Source organism: Adiantum capillus-veneris, chromosome 30 (assembly GCF_014529385.1).
Source record: "Adiantum capillus-veneris isolate H3 chromosome 30, ASM1452938v2, whole genome shotgun sequence".
NCBI lineage: Eukaryota > Viridiplantae > Streptophyta > Polypodiopsida > Polypodiales > Pteridaceae > Adiantum > Adiantum capillus-veneris.
This window is the reverse complement of record NC_140960.1, coordinates 79,712,647-79,730,955: the sequence shown is the minus strand read 5'-3', so window position 1 is coordinate 79,730,955 and position 18,309 is coordinate 79,712,647. Positions and strand designations below refer to the sequence as shown.

At 39.0% G+C, this 18,309-nt stretch overlaps 2 protein-coding genes across 2 annotated transcripts in view; one reads left to right on the top strand and one right to left on the bottom strand.

Moving 5' to 3' along the window:
* LOC147418275 (uncharacterized) overlaps positions 1-3,048 on the top strand; it is a 53,877-nt gene extending 50,829 nt beyond the window's left edge. Inside the window, exon 7 of the mRNA XM_086507004.1 lies at positions 2,645-3,048. Coding sequence (XP_086363130.1) covers positions 2,645-2,737 — 93 coding nt within the window. The 3' untranslated portion in view covers positions 2,738-3,048. The remainder of the gene's footprint in view (positions 1-2,644) is intronic.
* Positions 3,049-3,194: 146 nt separating this feature from the next.
* Positions 3,195-7,069, bottom strand: LOC147418274 (aureusidin synthase-like). The gene is made up of 3 exons (XM_086507003.1): positions 6,612-7,069; positions 6,157-6,459; positions 3,195-4,326 (listed from the first exon to the last, which is right to left on the bottom strand). Exons 1-3 carry the CDS (start codon positions 7,034-7,036, stop codon positions 3,888-3,890), a joined length of 1,167 nt encoding a protein of 388 aa, XP_086363129.1. The 5' UTR covers positions 7,037-7,069; the 3' UTR covers positions 3,195-3,887.
* Positions 7,070-18,309: the final 11,240 nt, after the last annotated feature.

The window sequence follows — 18,309 nt, the reverse complement described above, 5'->3', positions numbered from 1 at the left end:
TAATAGCCAAACCTTGAGCTAAAGAAATGGCTAATTCTCAAAAGGGGGACATTGGGAATCCAAGAAACGGTGCTAGGAGAGGAAGGCTCTTGAGTTGGAATCAAAGGCCAGCTAACCCACCCTTTCGACCTCAACGTGTAGCTGTAGCTCAAGCAATTGGAACTTTAAATTCCGATCTCCGATGCTTTGAATGCAATGAGCCAGGACATGACTTGTTTGAGGTGGGCTTTAGCTACAAATACCCAAGTTCAAGGAAGAGAAATCAATAGTGGGGGAAGACATGGTGGATGAGGACGCGGAAGTGCTTCTGCAAGAGTTCATGTTGCCAGAGGGGAACCGATCTTGGGAGAAGAGTAAGAGCAAAGAGCAATTATTCATGCTGCTATTGACAACCTCGGGGCACGTCAACAATATGCTGTCATTCAAACATATGCAAATCACCAAGGTTAATCATTTGAGCTTCTCATTGAGTGTGGTAGTACTCAATTCATTTTTGTCACTGAGATGTCTAAGGAGGTTAAGGCTTAATCAACATCCGGCAAGGAAAATGAAGGTAGAATTAGCAAACAGAAAGAAAGTCACATCTCAGTTCTCTGTGGGTAATATGGAATCTGAGTTAGGGGGTTGTTCTACTTCAGCTATTTTTCGAACCCCTCCAGTAGGCATTGATGATGTAATTCTTGAGATGGACTGGTTAACTAGTCATCATGCACATATCCATTGTGCACAAGGAACCCTATCATTTATTGACAACCAAGGCCAAGAAGTATCAGTTCAAGGAATGAACAGACAATGGAAGGCTCATTTGGTCAAAGCAAATTGAGCTCCTAGAACGTGTCTGGAAGTTAAACAACTTTTTGCATCTTTATGGTTGACCGTGTCCTTGCGAAGGAGACGTTCCCTCAGATTGGATCAATTGCTTTTTGGAGGAGGAGAGACTCTTCACGACTATAGTCGGAAGATTTAAAATTCTTATTTTCCTGTAGCTTCTTTCCGACTAGCTACCTTGGAAGAGTGAATGGAGAAGTATTGTTGGTCAAGAGCTCAAGTGTTATTACCTAAAGCAAATGTTGGCAGGAGGAAACCAAGGAATCGGTTCATAGTCCACTTAGGATGCTCTTCATGATGCCCTTCTTGGAGAGCTCGGAGACGGCCATAGGATCAAACAAGTTTTGAGCCTAGTTCACAATAGCCACAAGCAAGCAAGAAGCGGGCTTGTGTCATGCAGGAGGAGGAGGAGGATGTTTTTTCACAGAATATTACTGATATAGGGGATGCTAGTGTGCCAAGACAAACAAATTGACAATTAGGTCAAGGAGCAACAAAAGGTGGCCGAGATGGAGATTGCGTGCACTCTTATTGAGGGCAATATCTTCTTGAATGTCTTAAGAGGACTGGCCGGTGGAAGCGAATGTTATGGCTATTGCTCAAGTTGGTACCAGGACCCACAGAGACATGGAGTGGTCTGGAGTACAGCAGATGTGCATTACTATGCTTGATGAGCAGAAGGACTTGATTGATAGGGCATTGGTGCCACTAAAAGATGAATGGAAGCAGTTGGGTGCACCATCATCCAGATGGTTGGAGTGACATTTGGGTCAACATCATCTTCACTCGAGTGGGACCTACGTGCTCTTTAGGATAACCAACCAAAAGTGCATTACAAAGAGCTCGTTCCCAGAGACTATGCTAGGAAAGTTCGATGATACCATGTCCCCATCGCCTTGCAGTTTGACACATCATCTATCCATCACATTCTCTAAGCGGTGATACATTTGACCTAAGAACTAGACTGACATGTTCTTAATTTAAATGCTCGTATTGCCGGATGCTCACCGAAGTGTAACAGAAGCAGTCAAACACGTGTACAAACAGGGCCCTGCCTTGTTCTGTGTGAGCCCTTGATCTCTGTGCTGCCACTGTATTCATCCTGTGTAGGAGTCCTGCTACCTCATTGATGCTAATGCTGCCAGCTTCTCCCCCCACACAGCATCCTGGGCTGTTGCCGACAGATTATGGGGTTTTGGCTGATGCCTCCCGCCCCCCCGCGGCCCTCATCTGAATTCTCCTATTCTGCCTATCTTTGCTTTTTTGGCTGATTGTTGGTTGTGTGCTGTGCTTGGTCTGTTTGTGTTTAGTGTGCGCGCGCGCGCTGGTCCGATGCTGTATGTGACTGTTCTACGGCTCTTTCTTTGGCTTGGGGCAGACTTTGGATTTTGGGGGTCAGGTGTTGGTTGAAAATGTTTATGCAAGACTGCCCTTTCACCGCCTTGTAGGTCGAAGATTTCTTTTTGCAAGTTGGTTGGGCTCTCTTTGGTGGGTTTTTATCGGTCTCAACATCTTCTGCAGGGGCTGGTCTTATTGATATGGATGTTAGTTTGGCCTTATTGTTGTCCCGATGGTGTGCGCCAGGGGCTAGTCGGGGGAAGTTTTCTTAGGATAGCTTCTTTGCAGTGTTTCATTGCGGGGGGCTTCAGTTGGTCTTAGGCACATTTGTGCGGCCCTGTTAACAAGTCATCTGCCTCTTTAGCTTCCTATTTTGCGGTGTCTACATGTTATTTTGTTCTTGTATTGTGGGCTTAACTTTGTGCTTTGTATTTCTTTGATCTGCTCAGTATTAATAGTCTTGCATTTTTTGTTGCAGATACTATTTTATTACATGATATCGTTGCTGCTATTGTTCAGCAACTTCTATTTGAAGAAATACATCGTTGGGACTAAGGCAAAAAAGCAATAGAGCAAGTTGAAATGTGTTGCTTCTTGGCTGGACAGGATTTTGCAAGCACAGCTAGGGTTTTGAAGATGTCTTAAGATATGGGCAGTAGTTTCTGATAGATCTCATCATAATGTGCCCCTTTTTTATGGTTGGGTTTTTCATCATTAGGATTTACAACTGCAAATTTTGGAATTTCAGTAGATCCATAAGTTTCATATAGAGATGGCCCCAAGCAAGAAGAGGGATTTTTCCGGATGAGGGCTGCACACTTTTGTTGGTGTGCTGTGATTAAACTATAGGGAAAATTGGAATTGGGACATGTTGATATTGACCATCGCCGTGCATGTGTGCGTTGTGTGTCTGTGCATGAGAGAGAGAGAGAGCTGTAAATGTCTATTAAGGCCCCCAAAATCCTTCCTGCCATACATTTATGATACCTACCATGTAATGGTAATATTACATGAGTTCAATTAGGATTACATCATATCTTAGATGATAGGCAATAATATTAGTAACCTAGTGAGTGTGCAAGTGCAAAGACAAAATTGTTGCTGCCATTGTAAGCACACAATCAGGGTCCATGCTTGATATCTTGAACAGAAGAAGTTTGAAGGCTTAGGTGAGGCCAATTAGAGAGAGAGAGACAGCAAGAGTGCGTCTAAACCTTTTGTTGACTGCCCAATCTCCTCAAGATCCGCACTGAGGTTTGGTTTTACAAGCCCGCCCTTCCTATTATTTGAACATTAAGACAATGTGCCATTCAAACTAATGGATATCTAGACTTTAGAGGGTACATTGCAAACTTTGGGAGGAGGTGGAAAAAGCCAAGGCTATAAATAGTAATGCTCCTATACCCTGATAAATTTCGAGTTGAAAATGAAAAATTCCTAGTTGCAATTTTCTTGTTCTTGAATTTTGAAGGTTTAAATTTGGGCATTGTAGTTATTAATTCCAAAAAAATGTATCATTATACAAACCAAAGCCAAGAAAAAATTGGTTTTCGATAATGTTAGAAAATTGAATGCACAAAGTTCATTTGAGTAGAAGCTCAAATAATTGTTTGATCATCAATATGAATGAGAGTCTAATGAAATCTCTTTTTTACATTAATTGTTAGGAGTCGTTGCTATTTGATAAGGAGTGGGAGTTTCTCGATTCCTAGAATTCTCTATCAAGGCAGTAGGTCTTTCTTTGGAGTTGAAGGTTGTTCTTCTCCAGGAACATAGTTGATCCATAGTTTGTCTGCTTCTACCTTGGAGTATTTAACTCCAAGTTTTTCATTGTCAAGGCTATCACGTATTGTGACCCGAACAAGGTTTGCATTCTCATCATAGAAAACAAAGCTTGCATCGAGAAAGTCAGGGTCAGTGAAGACTTGTCGAGGGCCACCGGGTAAGGAAGTTCGCCATATCTCCCAAAGGCGATCGACATTGGCATGGTGTGCATAAAATATGGGATCACGAGCAGCGGTTGAAAAGGTTCCCATGTCGCTCCTATTTGGTTGTACAGGGTCTCCCACCCACCAATGCACTCTACTGTGTACTGTGTTATCCATTATCCCTCCTATAGCTGCCTGTTGTGTGTCAGAGCTAGAGTAGTTATCACCATGCCTGCCATATACACATGACAACCAAGTTAGCCTCTCCTACCATCATTCATAAGAGTTTCATTCTCGCAATTAAACACCGTTCAAGAACCAATGGCTTTTGTGTATTTTAAAAGAGTGTAATTTAATGACTAAAGAGAATAAGAAGATGGGAAGCGTTAAGGTGGGAAGAGAGAGGGAGCTAGAGAATGCCTAAGTAAGTATGAGTCTCACGGTTATTATATTCTCAACCTAAAAATTCTTTATGAAGATTTCCCAAAGGAGGTTTGTAAAATGTATTAGAAACAAGAGTAGAGAATGATAAAATCAGAAAAAACGGGAGGGACTAACTATGGAGCCTTTTCCATCCTAAGGTAGGAGCATCATAAACCAAATCATGGATGCATGATTGCAAACAAAAAACATTTGAGTTTGAAACAAAGAGAGAAGGTTGGCCCCATGTAGAGCCTTTCTCAAGGACTTGGCTAGGTAAGTGTAATAGAACTATATGCTAGAAGGAAGTCCACATTAATGAGAGGGACTTTGAGCCAAATTTATAATTGAAATGCCCAATTTGCAGGTCCCTTTTTTCTTTTATACATGATAAGGGGATGGTAAATTTAAGTGGATACCATTGTTCCTTCTTCAATGCTAGATTTGGAGATAAGAAAAAGACTAGGTATTCATTGCCAAAGATAAAAAAGACTAGGTATTCTTTTATACATGTAAGCTCTCTCTCTCTCTCTCTCTCTCTCTCTCTCTCTCTCTCTCTCATTGAAAGTCATGATGATAGTTTAAAGATGTCATTTCCTAGTTTTCTTTCCCAAAGGAAACTTGCACTCTCTCATCTCAGTCTATATTGAACATTCCCAAGATTTTGCCTTTTGACAACTGGATGGAGATTCTTTAAAACTGGCAGGCCATTGGGGAATGAAATTCCACAAACCTTTAGATTATGTATTCTACTTCAAATTGCAAGCAATCATACAATCGGTCTCGCTTTTTGTTTCAGCTCCAATGTATAGTAAAAGTTTGGAAAAGGTCTTAAAACATTATGGAGGTTTAATATTTATCTAATGGTAGATGTATTGATAGGGTGATAGATGATTAATATGGTTTAATAAGGAAGTTACATGAAAGAATTTGGCAATTTCCTTGTCCCATTTCTAGAAAGGGAATCTTCCATGTAGCTTCCTTCTCTCATCTTTCCATTATCTACACTCATAAATCGTACAATAGCTCTTAACGAATAAATTGTAAACATTTAACCTCCTCATAACTTTTGAGTGTTTGCAACAAGTTTTTCAACACCCATTTTCAAGGGAACCTAATGGCATGGACCTTCTTAGAGTGCCTTTTTGAGACCCCAAAAATGTTTAATATCATATGGGATACAGTCCCTGTATTTGATTGATAATATCAAAGGAATCAATGTTGTTTGAGGAGAGAGGGTGGTTTAATCAAATACATTCAATTATAAGTGCAAAGGTGTATATAATAGTGTTTAGAAAGACAACATTGCCTTGAAAACTTTATTTGAGTCTCTATCAAGATTAAGAATGTGTAGGTGGGCTTCCTATACATTATCCTACCCATAATGTGAACTACAAAATAGAATGTCTAGAAAGACAACCTCTATGAAAAGAGGCAAAACTTGTTCATTGCAACCGGATTGACTCTATCTACCAATGAATTGTGTAGCATAGTCCATTGTATGGGTGCGAGATCAACCATACAAATTTGACGCTTTGTGGTGCCTAACTTCTAATGATCTACCTCATAGTAACGTCATGTAAACCTTTCAATAAAGAATAGAACACATTTTAAATACTTTCAACACTTTTAAGCAATTTACCTAAATGCACCCCCCATGAAAACATCTGCTGTGGAAGGAACTACCATAACTTGATACATTTCAAGGAGATTTTGAGCGACAATCTCACTTCTTTCTCTTATGCCATCACCTCCATCAAGTTGAATGAGGGTTGGTGGAGAGTGGGTTGCATCACGATATGAATCATAGAGAGCACTATTCTTGTCATTAAACACAATGGGAATAAAATTGCCATCAATTTGGTTGTCCCAATCCCAAAAAGGCAAAGAAAAACTTGGATCCCTTAGAAGTTTTCCAAGTATACGTTCATGGAAGTAGATGAACCTGTGAGATAGAAACTTGATTAGTTTTTGTGGATGTTGAGATTAGTAATAGTTATCTTAATGACCAACATAAAGAGAGAAACTTGATTAATTTTGTGGATGTTGTGATTGGTAATTATTATCTTAATGACCAACATAAAGATTGAGATATACCAACGATGCCAAGGAAGAAAGAGCCAAGAGAAATGAACTTGCAAAATGGCATTTGTGCCTGGTTGCAAATAGGCACTAGTACACATTGAGCAATGTGCATTTGCTTGCTGCATGAGGCTACGAGGATCATCAAGAGGCAATGACCGCAGGAGCTCATAACCTTTTTTATACTTCGCAATATACTTGTTATCCACAAGGTGAGCCGATGCCCTTACTTTCTTTACTTGTGGATACATATCGAATGAAAAGTTAAGTACTTCATTTTGTGGCAGAAGTATGCAACAACCAGAGTCCTGATTTCTACACTCGTCAAGGTTGGGAGGTTGAATGGGATCTGCATGGACCACTCTTACAAAACTTAGCACGAGGATTTCTAAAACAAATTGCACTTTGCATAGACCACTTGAAAATTTTGTGTTCTTCATGACTCCAAATTGACAAGGAGATGTCTTTGAGAGTCCTCCTCCTTTCTAAAGTTTCAAGGATCTCAAGGTTTTATAGCCCTAATTTGGTTTTATCCATTATGACACATATAAGGCATTTTACTTCAAGCTAACAAATTGAGTTAGAGAGTAGTGCAAGTACAAAGGAAAGAAATAACTTTTGTTGATATAAAGAAGAAGATGGCTAAGCAAAGGTTACCGTAGTCTTCGAACATGCCACATACACACTCTAAGCTTCCCTTTGAAAATGCCACCTACTCTCTCTTAAGCTTCCGTGTACAACTCAAAAGTTTATGAATGCATGCCTTGAATGATATGGCAAGCAACCCTTACCTTGACATATCCTTCTTTCTTGTGCATATCAACAATGCAATTAAGGCGATAGTGTGTCTAAACACACAACTGTAGCAATCACGGTTGCATGCAAATTTAACCTTTTTTTGGGGTGTTTGAATTTGAAGGGCAAGGGAGTTAGTCAAAAGTCAACCTTGGTAACAAAGTGTGCATAAGTTTATATTGTGATATACTTATATCATATAAAGAGAGGAAAGCATATATACATGTGCGTACACACACACACAATAAGGGTGTGTGTGTGTTCTTGTTTAATATAAACTAAAATATCCACAATTGAAAACAAACACACACACACACACACACACACACACACACACACGTGCACGCACACGCACACACACACACACGCACGCACACACACTATAAGGGTGTGTGTGTTCTTGTTTAATATAAACTAAAATATCCACAATTGAAGAGAAAAAAATGTTACAAATGACAAATGACAACAAACGACGAAGTGGTTTGTACTAAAATCCAAGTTGTTTTCAAATTAAGTACCAAGGTGATAAACTTATAGCTTATTAAAAAATGTACTTTATCCATAGTTGAAGATTTTCAATCTTCTTTTGAACAACAACCATTTAGGGGGGGGTTGGGGGGAGAGAGAGAGAGAGAGAGAGAGAGAGAGGTTTGCATTTTGCAAACCTCAGTAGACTTTTATTTCTTATCAATGTCCCTCACATTTTTAGATTTAGACAAGTAAAAAAATGTGATTTAAAAAAAAAAAACATGTAAGATACATTTAAGATTGCTTCGTCTTCTTTTTAAAAATATTTGTATACTTCAAAAAGAAAAAACCTTGATGGAAATTCTAGAGCGATTTTCTCTAGACTTATTAATGTTTTCTTAATGGGCATATGGCTTCAGACCCAAGGGATCACATGAATCTAGTACTTTCTGAGTGGTTAATGCTATCTTTCATTGAACACAATTACATGATAATAGTATCATCTCTACTCCTCCTTTGTAGACAAATAATTATGGGTTTATTCACAATCCATTTCTATACTGCCCCTTGGGTTTGCACCTGTGCAAAACAAAACATATGGCAATATATAGAATTAGAGAAATATCCCCCTCCCCTCCCTCTCTTCCCACCAAAAATAAAATAAAATAAATAAATCACTTTCTTGTCTCTTATATGGAAAACACTGCAACAACCTGCTAATATAGACCAAAACAAGGGTAATCAAAAGCAATAATCAGTGTATCTGAAAACAAGATAGAATTCAAGGGAAGCCAACACACACACACACACACACACACACACACACACACACACACACACACACACACACACACACACACACACACACAAAGTATGGGTATTTCTCTATTTACAACGCAAAGTGCTTTGCTAGCATTCATGTGAAACAAGGCTTCTATCTTGTACCACAATACTATTCGTTGACTTGAGATTAAGAATAATGGTACACATATTTCAAACTAAGTGGATACAAGCTCACAGTTTGCATTTGGCAATGATGCATTACAATGTATCCATGCCCATGTAATCGTGCAAGGAACGTATAGCAATAGCTCACAAGGTTGATACTGTGATTAAAGCCAAGGGCTTATCAATCTATTTGTCTAATATGCATGCATGGCATGCGAATAAGATGGTAGTACATCCACTCCATTATTGTTTATGTTCCAAAATACCATCAACTACTTTGCCCAAGAAGATTTGAGGCTGGTAGATGGACTTTCGTTGTATATGTATACATTGGTGAGCACTCCACATCATTGGCTCTATGCACAAAGTGCAGCCAATCCCAACCTAGTAATCAAGTAGCTGATTCATGGCACTATATATGGTCCAAAATACCATCAATTACTTTGACCAAGAAGATTTGAGGCTGGTAGATGGACTTCCAATCGTTGTATATGTATACATCGGTGAGCACTTCACATCCTTGGCTCTATACACAAGGTGCAACCAATCCCAACCTAGTAATCAAGTAACTGATTTATGGCACTACATGAATCAATTAAGAGAGCCTCCACGAATGTAAGCTCTTGTGTAACCACTTGAGAACATCTAGTATAACTATTTTATTTGGGGATTTTTGACATCTTTCTTCTCTGCTCATGGAGGGAGAATATTCTCTCACGACTTAGTTGAGTAAGATTCTACCTGCAGAAGATCTATTGCTTGGTTGCAACATTGATTATGTCTCTAGGAGTGGTATTTTCAGGGGTATGACTCAGCTAATACACAATCACTCCATAGGTGTTCAGAGTCATGATTTGAGCTCAATACAGTTGTACTTTCAAGGATAGAAGTTTGCAATCTACCAAGGGGTAGTGGACAAATTCAACTTTCTCAAATGACTCCACACACTTTTGACAACGGTAGACCTTGTTCGTCACCATTGGCTACAATTTTCTAGCAAAGTCAAACCAAGTGGTTTGACAGTGCAAAAGCTAACCAAGGGGTTATGATTCAAAGACAACACTCAGGGTTACTAGTTTCTACTGCTTATTTTTTCAGTTGTTCCTTTCAGATTTGCAAAGTGCACGTGACTATGGGTAAGTGAACATTAGGTTCAACTTCCATTTTGCATACGATTTGGTTTTATTCCCTTTTTGAATATGCCAAATGAATAAGCTTTAATGCTTTTATCCATTTTTCTTTTCAGAGACATGACAAGGTTATGTAAGAGCAAAGCATTCTGGGCCGCATTGTCCCAAATACATTTTTGCATTATGTAGTTATGGACTTATATGTAAGGTTTTCTTTGGCACATATGTTGTCACATGGGATACAAAATGGTCTAGGAACTCAAGGACTTTGGTTTAGCTAGTGTGGAGCAAGGTAAAGGAGGGTCCCCCTCACTCATGTTGCTGAGTGTTTACAATTACCTCTGCACACAAGTACATCTCGTACTTGAAAGAAGTCGTTTTTTAGACATCTTTATTTGAGACATATTCCACATGTGGAGAATATGAGTCTTTGGGACTGACATTGGCGCTTGCTATTTCATTTATGTATCACGACAAAGTCCGTAGGTGCTGGTCAAATTCGTTTATAAGACAATTTTGAGCACTTTTCTAGAATTTATGGGATACTTAGTCAAACTTGTTAAGGTACAAGTGATGTTAAACAACTTTACTAGATGGTTGTTTATACATGTAGCAAGGCTCTGTACTATTGATGAACATGTTTCATTGGTACCTAGGTGTGATCGCTTTTCACATTTCATTATGGTCCAATTCTAGGCCAAGGGCTCAAGATGGACATGGATATGCATGTTCGGATCTGTTTTTTCTAAATGCATGCACACTAGATGTTATGGGCCCTAGTGGTTAGCAAAGGCTGCTTTGGAGCGGCATGCATATTCATTACACTAGTTGCTTATGAAGCATTTTTCACTCCATGTGCAGTATCTCTATGAGATTGCTTTTGGATCTACCAATCACCAATAGAGGTCATGGATTGGTTTGGGTGCTTGTGGATCCCTGAAGTTAACCAAGATGGTTATTTATAACATTGTTGATTCCTGTTTACAAGTCATTTTGGATGACTATCCGTAAACGATTTTTATCTTCATTTTGTATTCTTATGAAGATACAACCATTTTTTTTTTTGAGGACAAAAATGATTCTCCAAGGGGGGAGTAATGTCATGCCTAAGGTAGGATAGGCCAAGGCCAAGGGTCAAGATGGAACTCAGATGTAGTATGAGGGTCTATGTGTAGCTAAAAGCCAGAGGACTAGGGGCCTATATATAGTACGGTTGGGAGGTTATTAGCATGTGGAATTACTCAGAGTCTTACAACATTAAAATATAGAGATGATCAAATGGAGTTTAGCTTAGTACTTCAAGAACTAACTAAAAAATCTTTTACTAACACAATTGTCAGCCCTTGAAGTAAGAAAAGGATGGGTTTATATAAGCTTAAAGAATAGGATCAATTTTTTGCACATATAGGATTGCATCTTAGTCTAATACTTTTTAAGTTTGAAGTGATAACTACTAATAGGTTCTTTTACACCTCTTATATGTGACCAAGTTTAATAGATCTTTTGACTTGTCTATATGAATGTAGTGAAAATTCTATCTTTACTTAAAAAGGTTTAGCATTGTCGTAGTCTGACTCTATATATCCCTGCCAACTTAACCTGGATGACCTCGACAACTCTACTACTTTTGTATGAGATCATTGGATTGGTGCCTCATTCTTATTATGTTGTACAAAAATGAATCTAAGACTAAGTCATTTTTGTACAAATCATTTCTAGTTATTTGAATCCAGTTGTCTTTTGAATGTTATGTTATGTTGTGTATATGGATTAAGTTTAATAAAGAAACACACATGTCCTAAACATAAGGCCTTCCTAGGTAAAATGGGTGGACCAGGACACTGGCTTTAGATTTTTTTTTTCTATAGGCTATGACTCACCCATTGTCTATAATTCCTTGTTATGTTGATAAGTTTTAGGTGGTCTTTCCGTTTAACATCCACAACGGCACGCCCCCCAATGAGCAATCAAACATTGGTTCTAAGCTTACTAAACAAGCACCACTTTGAAGGGAGGGAAACTGTCACAAAAGTGATCCAAGGAGAGCTATTGATTAAGCAAGCTCTTTCTTTCTCCCTCAAGGGTGAGGTTAAGGGGTGAGGGCGTGTTTGTGTGTGTGTCTTTCATTCTTTTGATTGATCAGAAGAGAGAGAGAGAGAGAGAGAGAGAGAGAGAGAGAGAGAGAGAGCTTGAGCTTGTGGAGACATTTATCTTCTTCCCTTCCGAGGCAAGGCATCATTTTTTTCCATAAAGGACTTAAGTAATTTTGGTTGGCTGCTGAGAGAGAGAGAGAGAGAGAGAGAGAGAGAGAGAGAGAGAGAGAGAGATCTATTAAAGTCATTTTCATACATACAAAGCATGAGCAAGGCATTGATTCAAAAGAAGAGAAGAAGATGGGAAGTAAAGTAGTAACTTTTTCAAGTCCAAGAAAAGGCACGTGCATGTGGAAGATTTTGGAGAAACTCGAGGGGCAAGCGGGTTGAGAATTTTGGTAACTTGAGTCTTATGGATATGTACACACATTGTAGACAATTATATGAGCAACCAAATGTTGAAAAAATGCCATTTTATGGTTCACTCCCATGTATGCCCTCTTCTTTTACTATTGAGGATGTATGTGGTGGGCTTGAAAAGTTGGCATTTGCAAAGCGAGAGATTTTCAAGGTATCAAGCCGGAGATGATCAAATGGATGGGAGATTTTACCCATGAATGGATGTGTGATATATTCAACCTTGCACTTCAACATGGTATGCCTTATGATTGGAGTACTAATTGTGTCAAGCCTTTGCATAAAGGAGGGGATGTAAAGAATGTAAACAACTATCGAACCATAATGATTGGGTCTCTTATGGCAAAGTTGTTTGGGTGCATAATGGAGATAAAATTGAGTGATTGGGCTGAAGAGAATGACAAGCGTGCAAAAGGACAAGCGGGTTTTTGTTGATGTGATAACACCATTGATCACATTGTCACTCTTCGTGTTCTCATGGAGGAAAGTCAATTGAAAGGCAAGCAATTATATTGTTGTTTTGTGGACTTTAAGAAAGCCTTTTATATGATTCCATGTAAAAATTTGTGGATAACTCCAAGTGCCAAGTGAGTTTATGCTTGCGATTTCTCAAATCTATAAGAAGGTGATGTGTCAATTGCGCATGGGAAGAGGAATTTCAAATTTTTTTGTAAGCACTATTGGGGTTAATCAAGGATGTCCAATGTCACAAACTCTCTTTGATCTATGCATCAATCAATTGGAACAAATGGTACTTGACTTTATGCAAGAAGAAGGCATTGAAGATATCACTATTTGCAATGCAATATTCATGCTTCTATTGCATGCGGATGATGTAGTGCTTCTAGAACACACTTTAGAAGATGCACAAAAGCTTATGGTTGTTCTTGAGAACTTTTGCTTGCATAGTGGGCTGATTGTGAATGAATCCAAAATAAAGGTTATGCTTGTGAAAACCAACCATAAGGAGAAGCCATGCATTGTGTACAACAATGAGACACTCAAAGTTGTTAAGAACTTTAAGTACCTTGGCCTTGAGGTTCCGTCCAATCACAAGTGGCATGAATGTGCTATGAGTCATTTGGAAGTGGAAAAGAGAGCATATTATGCATTTGAGAACATGTGTAATAATGCAGGAAACATCAAGTGTTGGGTTCTCAAAAAGCACCTATTTGATGCATTGGTGACACCGGTTCTCCTTTATGGAGTTGAAGCGTGGGGCGGGAGCATCTCAAAGTCTACTTGAAAAGAGTTTGAGAATGTCCAAAAGTGTTTTCTTACAACCTTTCTCCAAGTTAAGACACAAACACCATATATGCTCCTACTTCTTGGAGTCGGGATCTCTTCCAATTGAGGTTATGGGCATGGAAAGGGTTGTGGAGTACATGATAAAGATGCATCAAAACCCCTCACGTCAACTTCCTACAATTTCATGGGAAGCAAGCAAAAAAGTTAAAAGACGCATAAAAGCAAGATCTTAAGCACGGGATAGATGCAAGACATAAAGAAGTGGTTTGGGAGATGGGATGCATTACACTTGCTACATGATGCCTCAATTGACTCCAAAGTGAATGAAGCATTTCTACAACGTCAATGTATTACGGCTTGAGAGAAATCGGATGGGTCGTGCTTCATACATTACACCACCCATATTGCCCCCGACTTCAAAACCATGTTCTTCAGTAAAAGAGGAAACCTTACTCACACTTATATGTTTGAGCCTATCCCCTTGTTGGCAATACGCACTATCGCAGCCATTCGTCTTAGCTCCCATTCCCTTCGATGTGAGACAGAGCGTTGGGGAAATGGAGAAGAGTCAAATCAATTGTGCACATTATGCTCACTACAAGTTCAAGAGTCTGAGTACCACACACTACTAGAGTGCTCAGCTTTTGGTCACATCCAAACTTGCTTCTCGCACATTTTCAGCCATGACTTAGACCTACACACTTTCCTCTCCTAGCCATAATGTGGGCTCTCCATTGTGACTCTCATCACCAAATTTTGGAGCATCGAGAGTCACTCATCAGCCATACACATACTACATCACTTGTAACTTTGGTCCCATAGGTCATAATGACCTCCGAGGACGATAATAAAATCTCTCTCTCTCTCTCTCTCTCTCTCTCTCACACACACACACACACACACACACACACACACACACACACACACGCACACACGTACACACGTACGCATGCACACACGCAGGCACGCACACACGCACGCACGCACACACACATTATCATTGTAAGAGACCTAAAAAAACAAGGTGAAGACTTATAGCCGCTTGCAATGCATAATTGCACGCTAAGGGTTCTTGTGGTTGAGAATGAGAATCTCAAGAGGACACTTGAGATGCAAACAACACGTTTGATGCAACTTAAAGAGGAAGTCAAGGAATGCAAACACTCTCTTGTGGACTTGAATGATTTGAAGGAGCGCTTGAGCAAAGTAGAACATGACCATGTATTGAGAGAGAAGGAATTTGACACCATGAGACGGATGTATGCGACATAAAAAATGTATGCTCAAGCAAATCTAAGGGTTGATGTATGTGGTAGCAATGTGGTTCCTAATTCCTCCCTCATGCAAGCTATGTCTCAAACAAAGAATGTTGAGAATGTGGATGTAGAGGAGTTGAAGAAATGGGAGCAACATTCCAAGAACATCACTAATTTATGGAATTTCCAAAGAAAAGTTAGAGACACCTCCTTCTCTTGTCATTGTTATCGAAGATTTCTTCAAAATCCACTTTGGCATGTCAAGAGTTATGGTTCATGGAGCACATAGAGTTGGTAAGCAAGGAGCTCCTCGCTCAGGAGAATCCTGCTTTGCAAGTGGTCAGCTTTTCAAGCCCACTACATGCATCCTCAATCGTAAAAAAAAAGAAGACATACATGGGAGTGAACCATAATATGGTATTTTTTCAACATTTGGTTGCTCATATAGTTGCCTACAATGTGTGTACATATCCACAAGACTCAAGTTACCAAAACTCTTAACCCGCTTGCCCTTCAAGTTTCTCCAAAATCTTCCACATGCACGTGCCTTTTCTTGGACTTGAAAAAATTGTTGTTTTACTTCCGAGCTTCTTCTCCTCTTTTGAACCAATGCCTTGTATGTATGCAAATGACTTTGATAGTTGTCTTTGTCCATAGTTGTATCAAGCTTTATCAAGGACTTTTTAGCATCATGATATTTGTTATCAAATCACCTTTTGCGTGATTTATCTTTGTTGATACCATAGACATGCTTTATGGCAAAGCATTCTTTGGCACAAGAACAAATAACTTTCTTGAAAGCTTCCCATTTAGTTTCCAATGGTGAGTCATATTGAAACTTTGTCATCCATAACTTTTGCTCAACCATTTCAATGTACATAGGTGTCCGTTTGAAATCCATACATAGTGATAACTTCTCTTCCCTTTGGTTGAGATTATCATGCGCTTAGTTGCTTCTCTACATGCAAGGTCAATACATAGGGTCCAATGGTCTAATTTTGAGGTCCATTTGCCAAGCATAGGACTCTTTGTGCAATACATGATGGCTTTGGAGAGTAGCATATGGTCAATCACACTATCCCCATTATGTTTTCTACATGCAAATCCCTTAGTTCCACTCCACAAAGATAAACCATTGGCAATGAGCATACCCATGCTATTACACATGTGTAAAAGTAACTTTCCTTAGTGATCCGGCTCTTTCCCATCCATTGAAATACAATCATATAATTAAACTGCCTTCAAATCCCTTGAAATGTATGGCATATCAAATTGTTGAGTATCAAGTTATCATGTTGTAATGTTCTTGTGCGAGCATTCATATCCCAAAAAACAATAACATCAACTTCGTCTTTAGAATAAGCAATGTCCTCTTCTACATCAAAAAATTGTTGATCTCTATCTATGCAAGCATAAAGGGGGAATCATGATTAGGAATGTAGCAACTGGCTACAAAAATGGGATCTCTTTTTGATGTCATAATTTTCAACCATACATAATGTTTGTACTTGTCATCTTTCACAATTGATACAAAACCTTTCAACAATTTCTTAACCATACATGCTACCCCTCCTTGCCCTTTTCATTGCTTGATATTCTTTGACCACATCAATATATATACATTGTAATCCTCCAGCCCATTAATCCTTTGTGTATCAACAAGAAGTAAAACATCATCTTTGCTTTAATGTTCATCAATACCAACCCCCACATTCCATGGGTATCCATTGCAATTACAAAAGCATATTTTCAATTGTAACTTGGCTTCATAGGTTGCACATTCCTATTTGCTCGAGAAACTTACCTCCTCCTTGGGCACATTTTCTTGTGAGATCTCCTTGTTTTTCTTATTCCTCTCCTTATATACCTTGTGATGCATATTTTGTTGCTTGATAGTGCAATCTTCACAAACAAACCATTTTGTATCCCTCAAATAGATCCAGCTATTATCAAGGATAACCTTTTGTTTAGTCTCATTCGGCATGGTGCATACAATTGGCCATTCACAAACAAACCATTTTGTATCCCTCAAATAGATCCAGCTATTATCAAGGATAACCTTTTGTTTAGTGTCATTCGGCATGGTGCATACAATTGGCCATTACCTTCATGGTATCAAGCCGGAGATGATTAAATGGACGAGAGATTTTACACATGAGTGGATGTGCGATATGTTCAACCTTGCACTTCAACATGGTATGCCTTATGATTGGAGTACTAATTGGGTCAAGCCTTTGCATAAAGAAAGGGATGTAAAGAATGTAAACAACTACCGAACTATAATGATTGGGTCTTTTATGGCAAAGTTGTTTGGGTGCATAATGGACATAAAATTGAGTGATTGGGCTAAAGAGAATGCAAGCGTGCAAAAGGACAAGCGGGTTTTCATCGATGCCATAGCACCATTGATCATCTTGTCACTCTTCGTGTTCTCATGGAGGAAATCCAATTGAAAGGCAAGCGATTGTATTGTTGCTTTGTGGAATTTAAGAAAGCCTTTGATATGATTATACTTAACAATTTGTGGAGAAGGATGGAAGAAATCCAAGTGCCAAGTGAGTTTATGCTCGTGATTTCTTGAATCTATGAGAAGGTGATGTGTCAATTGCGCATGGGAAGAGGAATTGAAAAAAAATTTGCAAGCACTATTGGTTAAACAAGGATGTTTGTTGTCACCAACTCTCTTTGGGCTATGCATCGATCAATTGGAACAATGGTACTTAACTTATGCAAGAAGAAGGCATTGTATAGGTCCTTATTTGCAATGCGGTAATCATGCTTTTGTTGTATGCGGACAATGTAGTGCTTCTAGCACACACTTTAGAGGATGCACAAAAGCTTATGGTTGTTCTTGAGAACTTTTGCTTGCATAGTAAGCTGATTGTGAATGAATCCAGAATAAAGGTTATGCTTGTGAAAACCAACCATAAGGAGAAGCCATGCATTGCGTACAACAATGAGACATTTGAAGTTGTTGAGAGCTTTAAGTACCAATTACAAGTGGAATGAATGTGCTATGTGTCTTTTGGAAGTGGGAAAGAGAGCCTACTATACATTTGAGAACATGTGTAATGCGAGAAACATCAAGTGTTGGGTTCTCAAGAAGTACTTTTTGACACATTGGTGACACCGGTTCTTCTTTATGGAGTTCAAGTATGGGGTGGGAGCATCTCAAAGTGTACTTGGAAAGAGTTTGAGAATGTCCAAAAGTGTTTTCTTACAATCTTTCTCCAAGTTAAGACACAAACACCATATATGCTCCTACTTCTTGAGTCGGGATCTCTTCCAATTGAGGTTATGGGCATGGAAAGCATTGTGGAGTACATGATAAAGATACGCCACAACTCCTCACATCAAC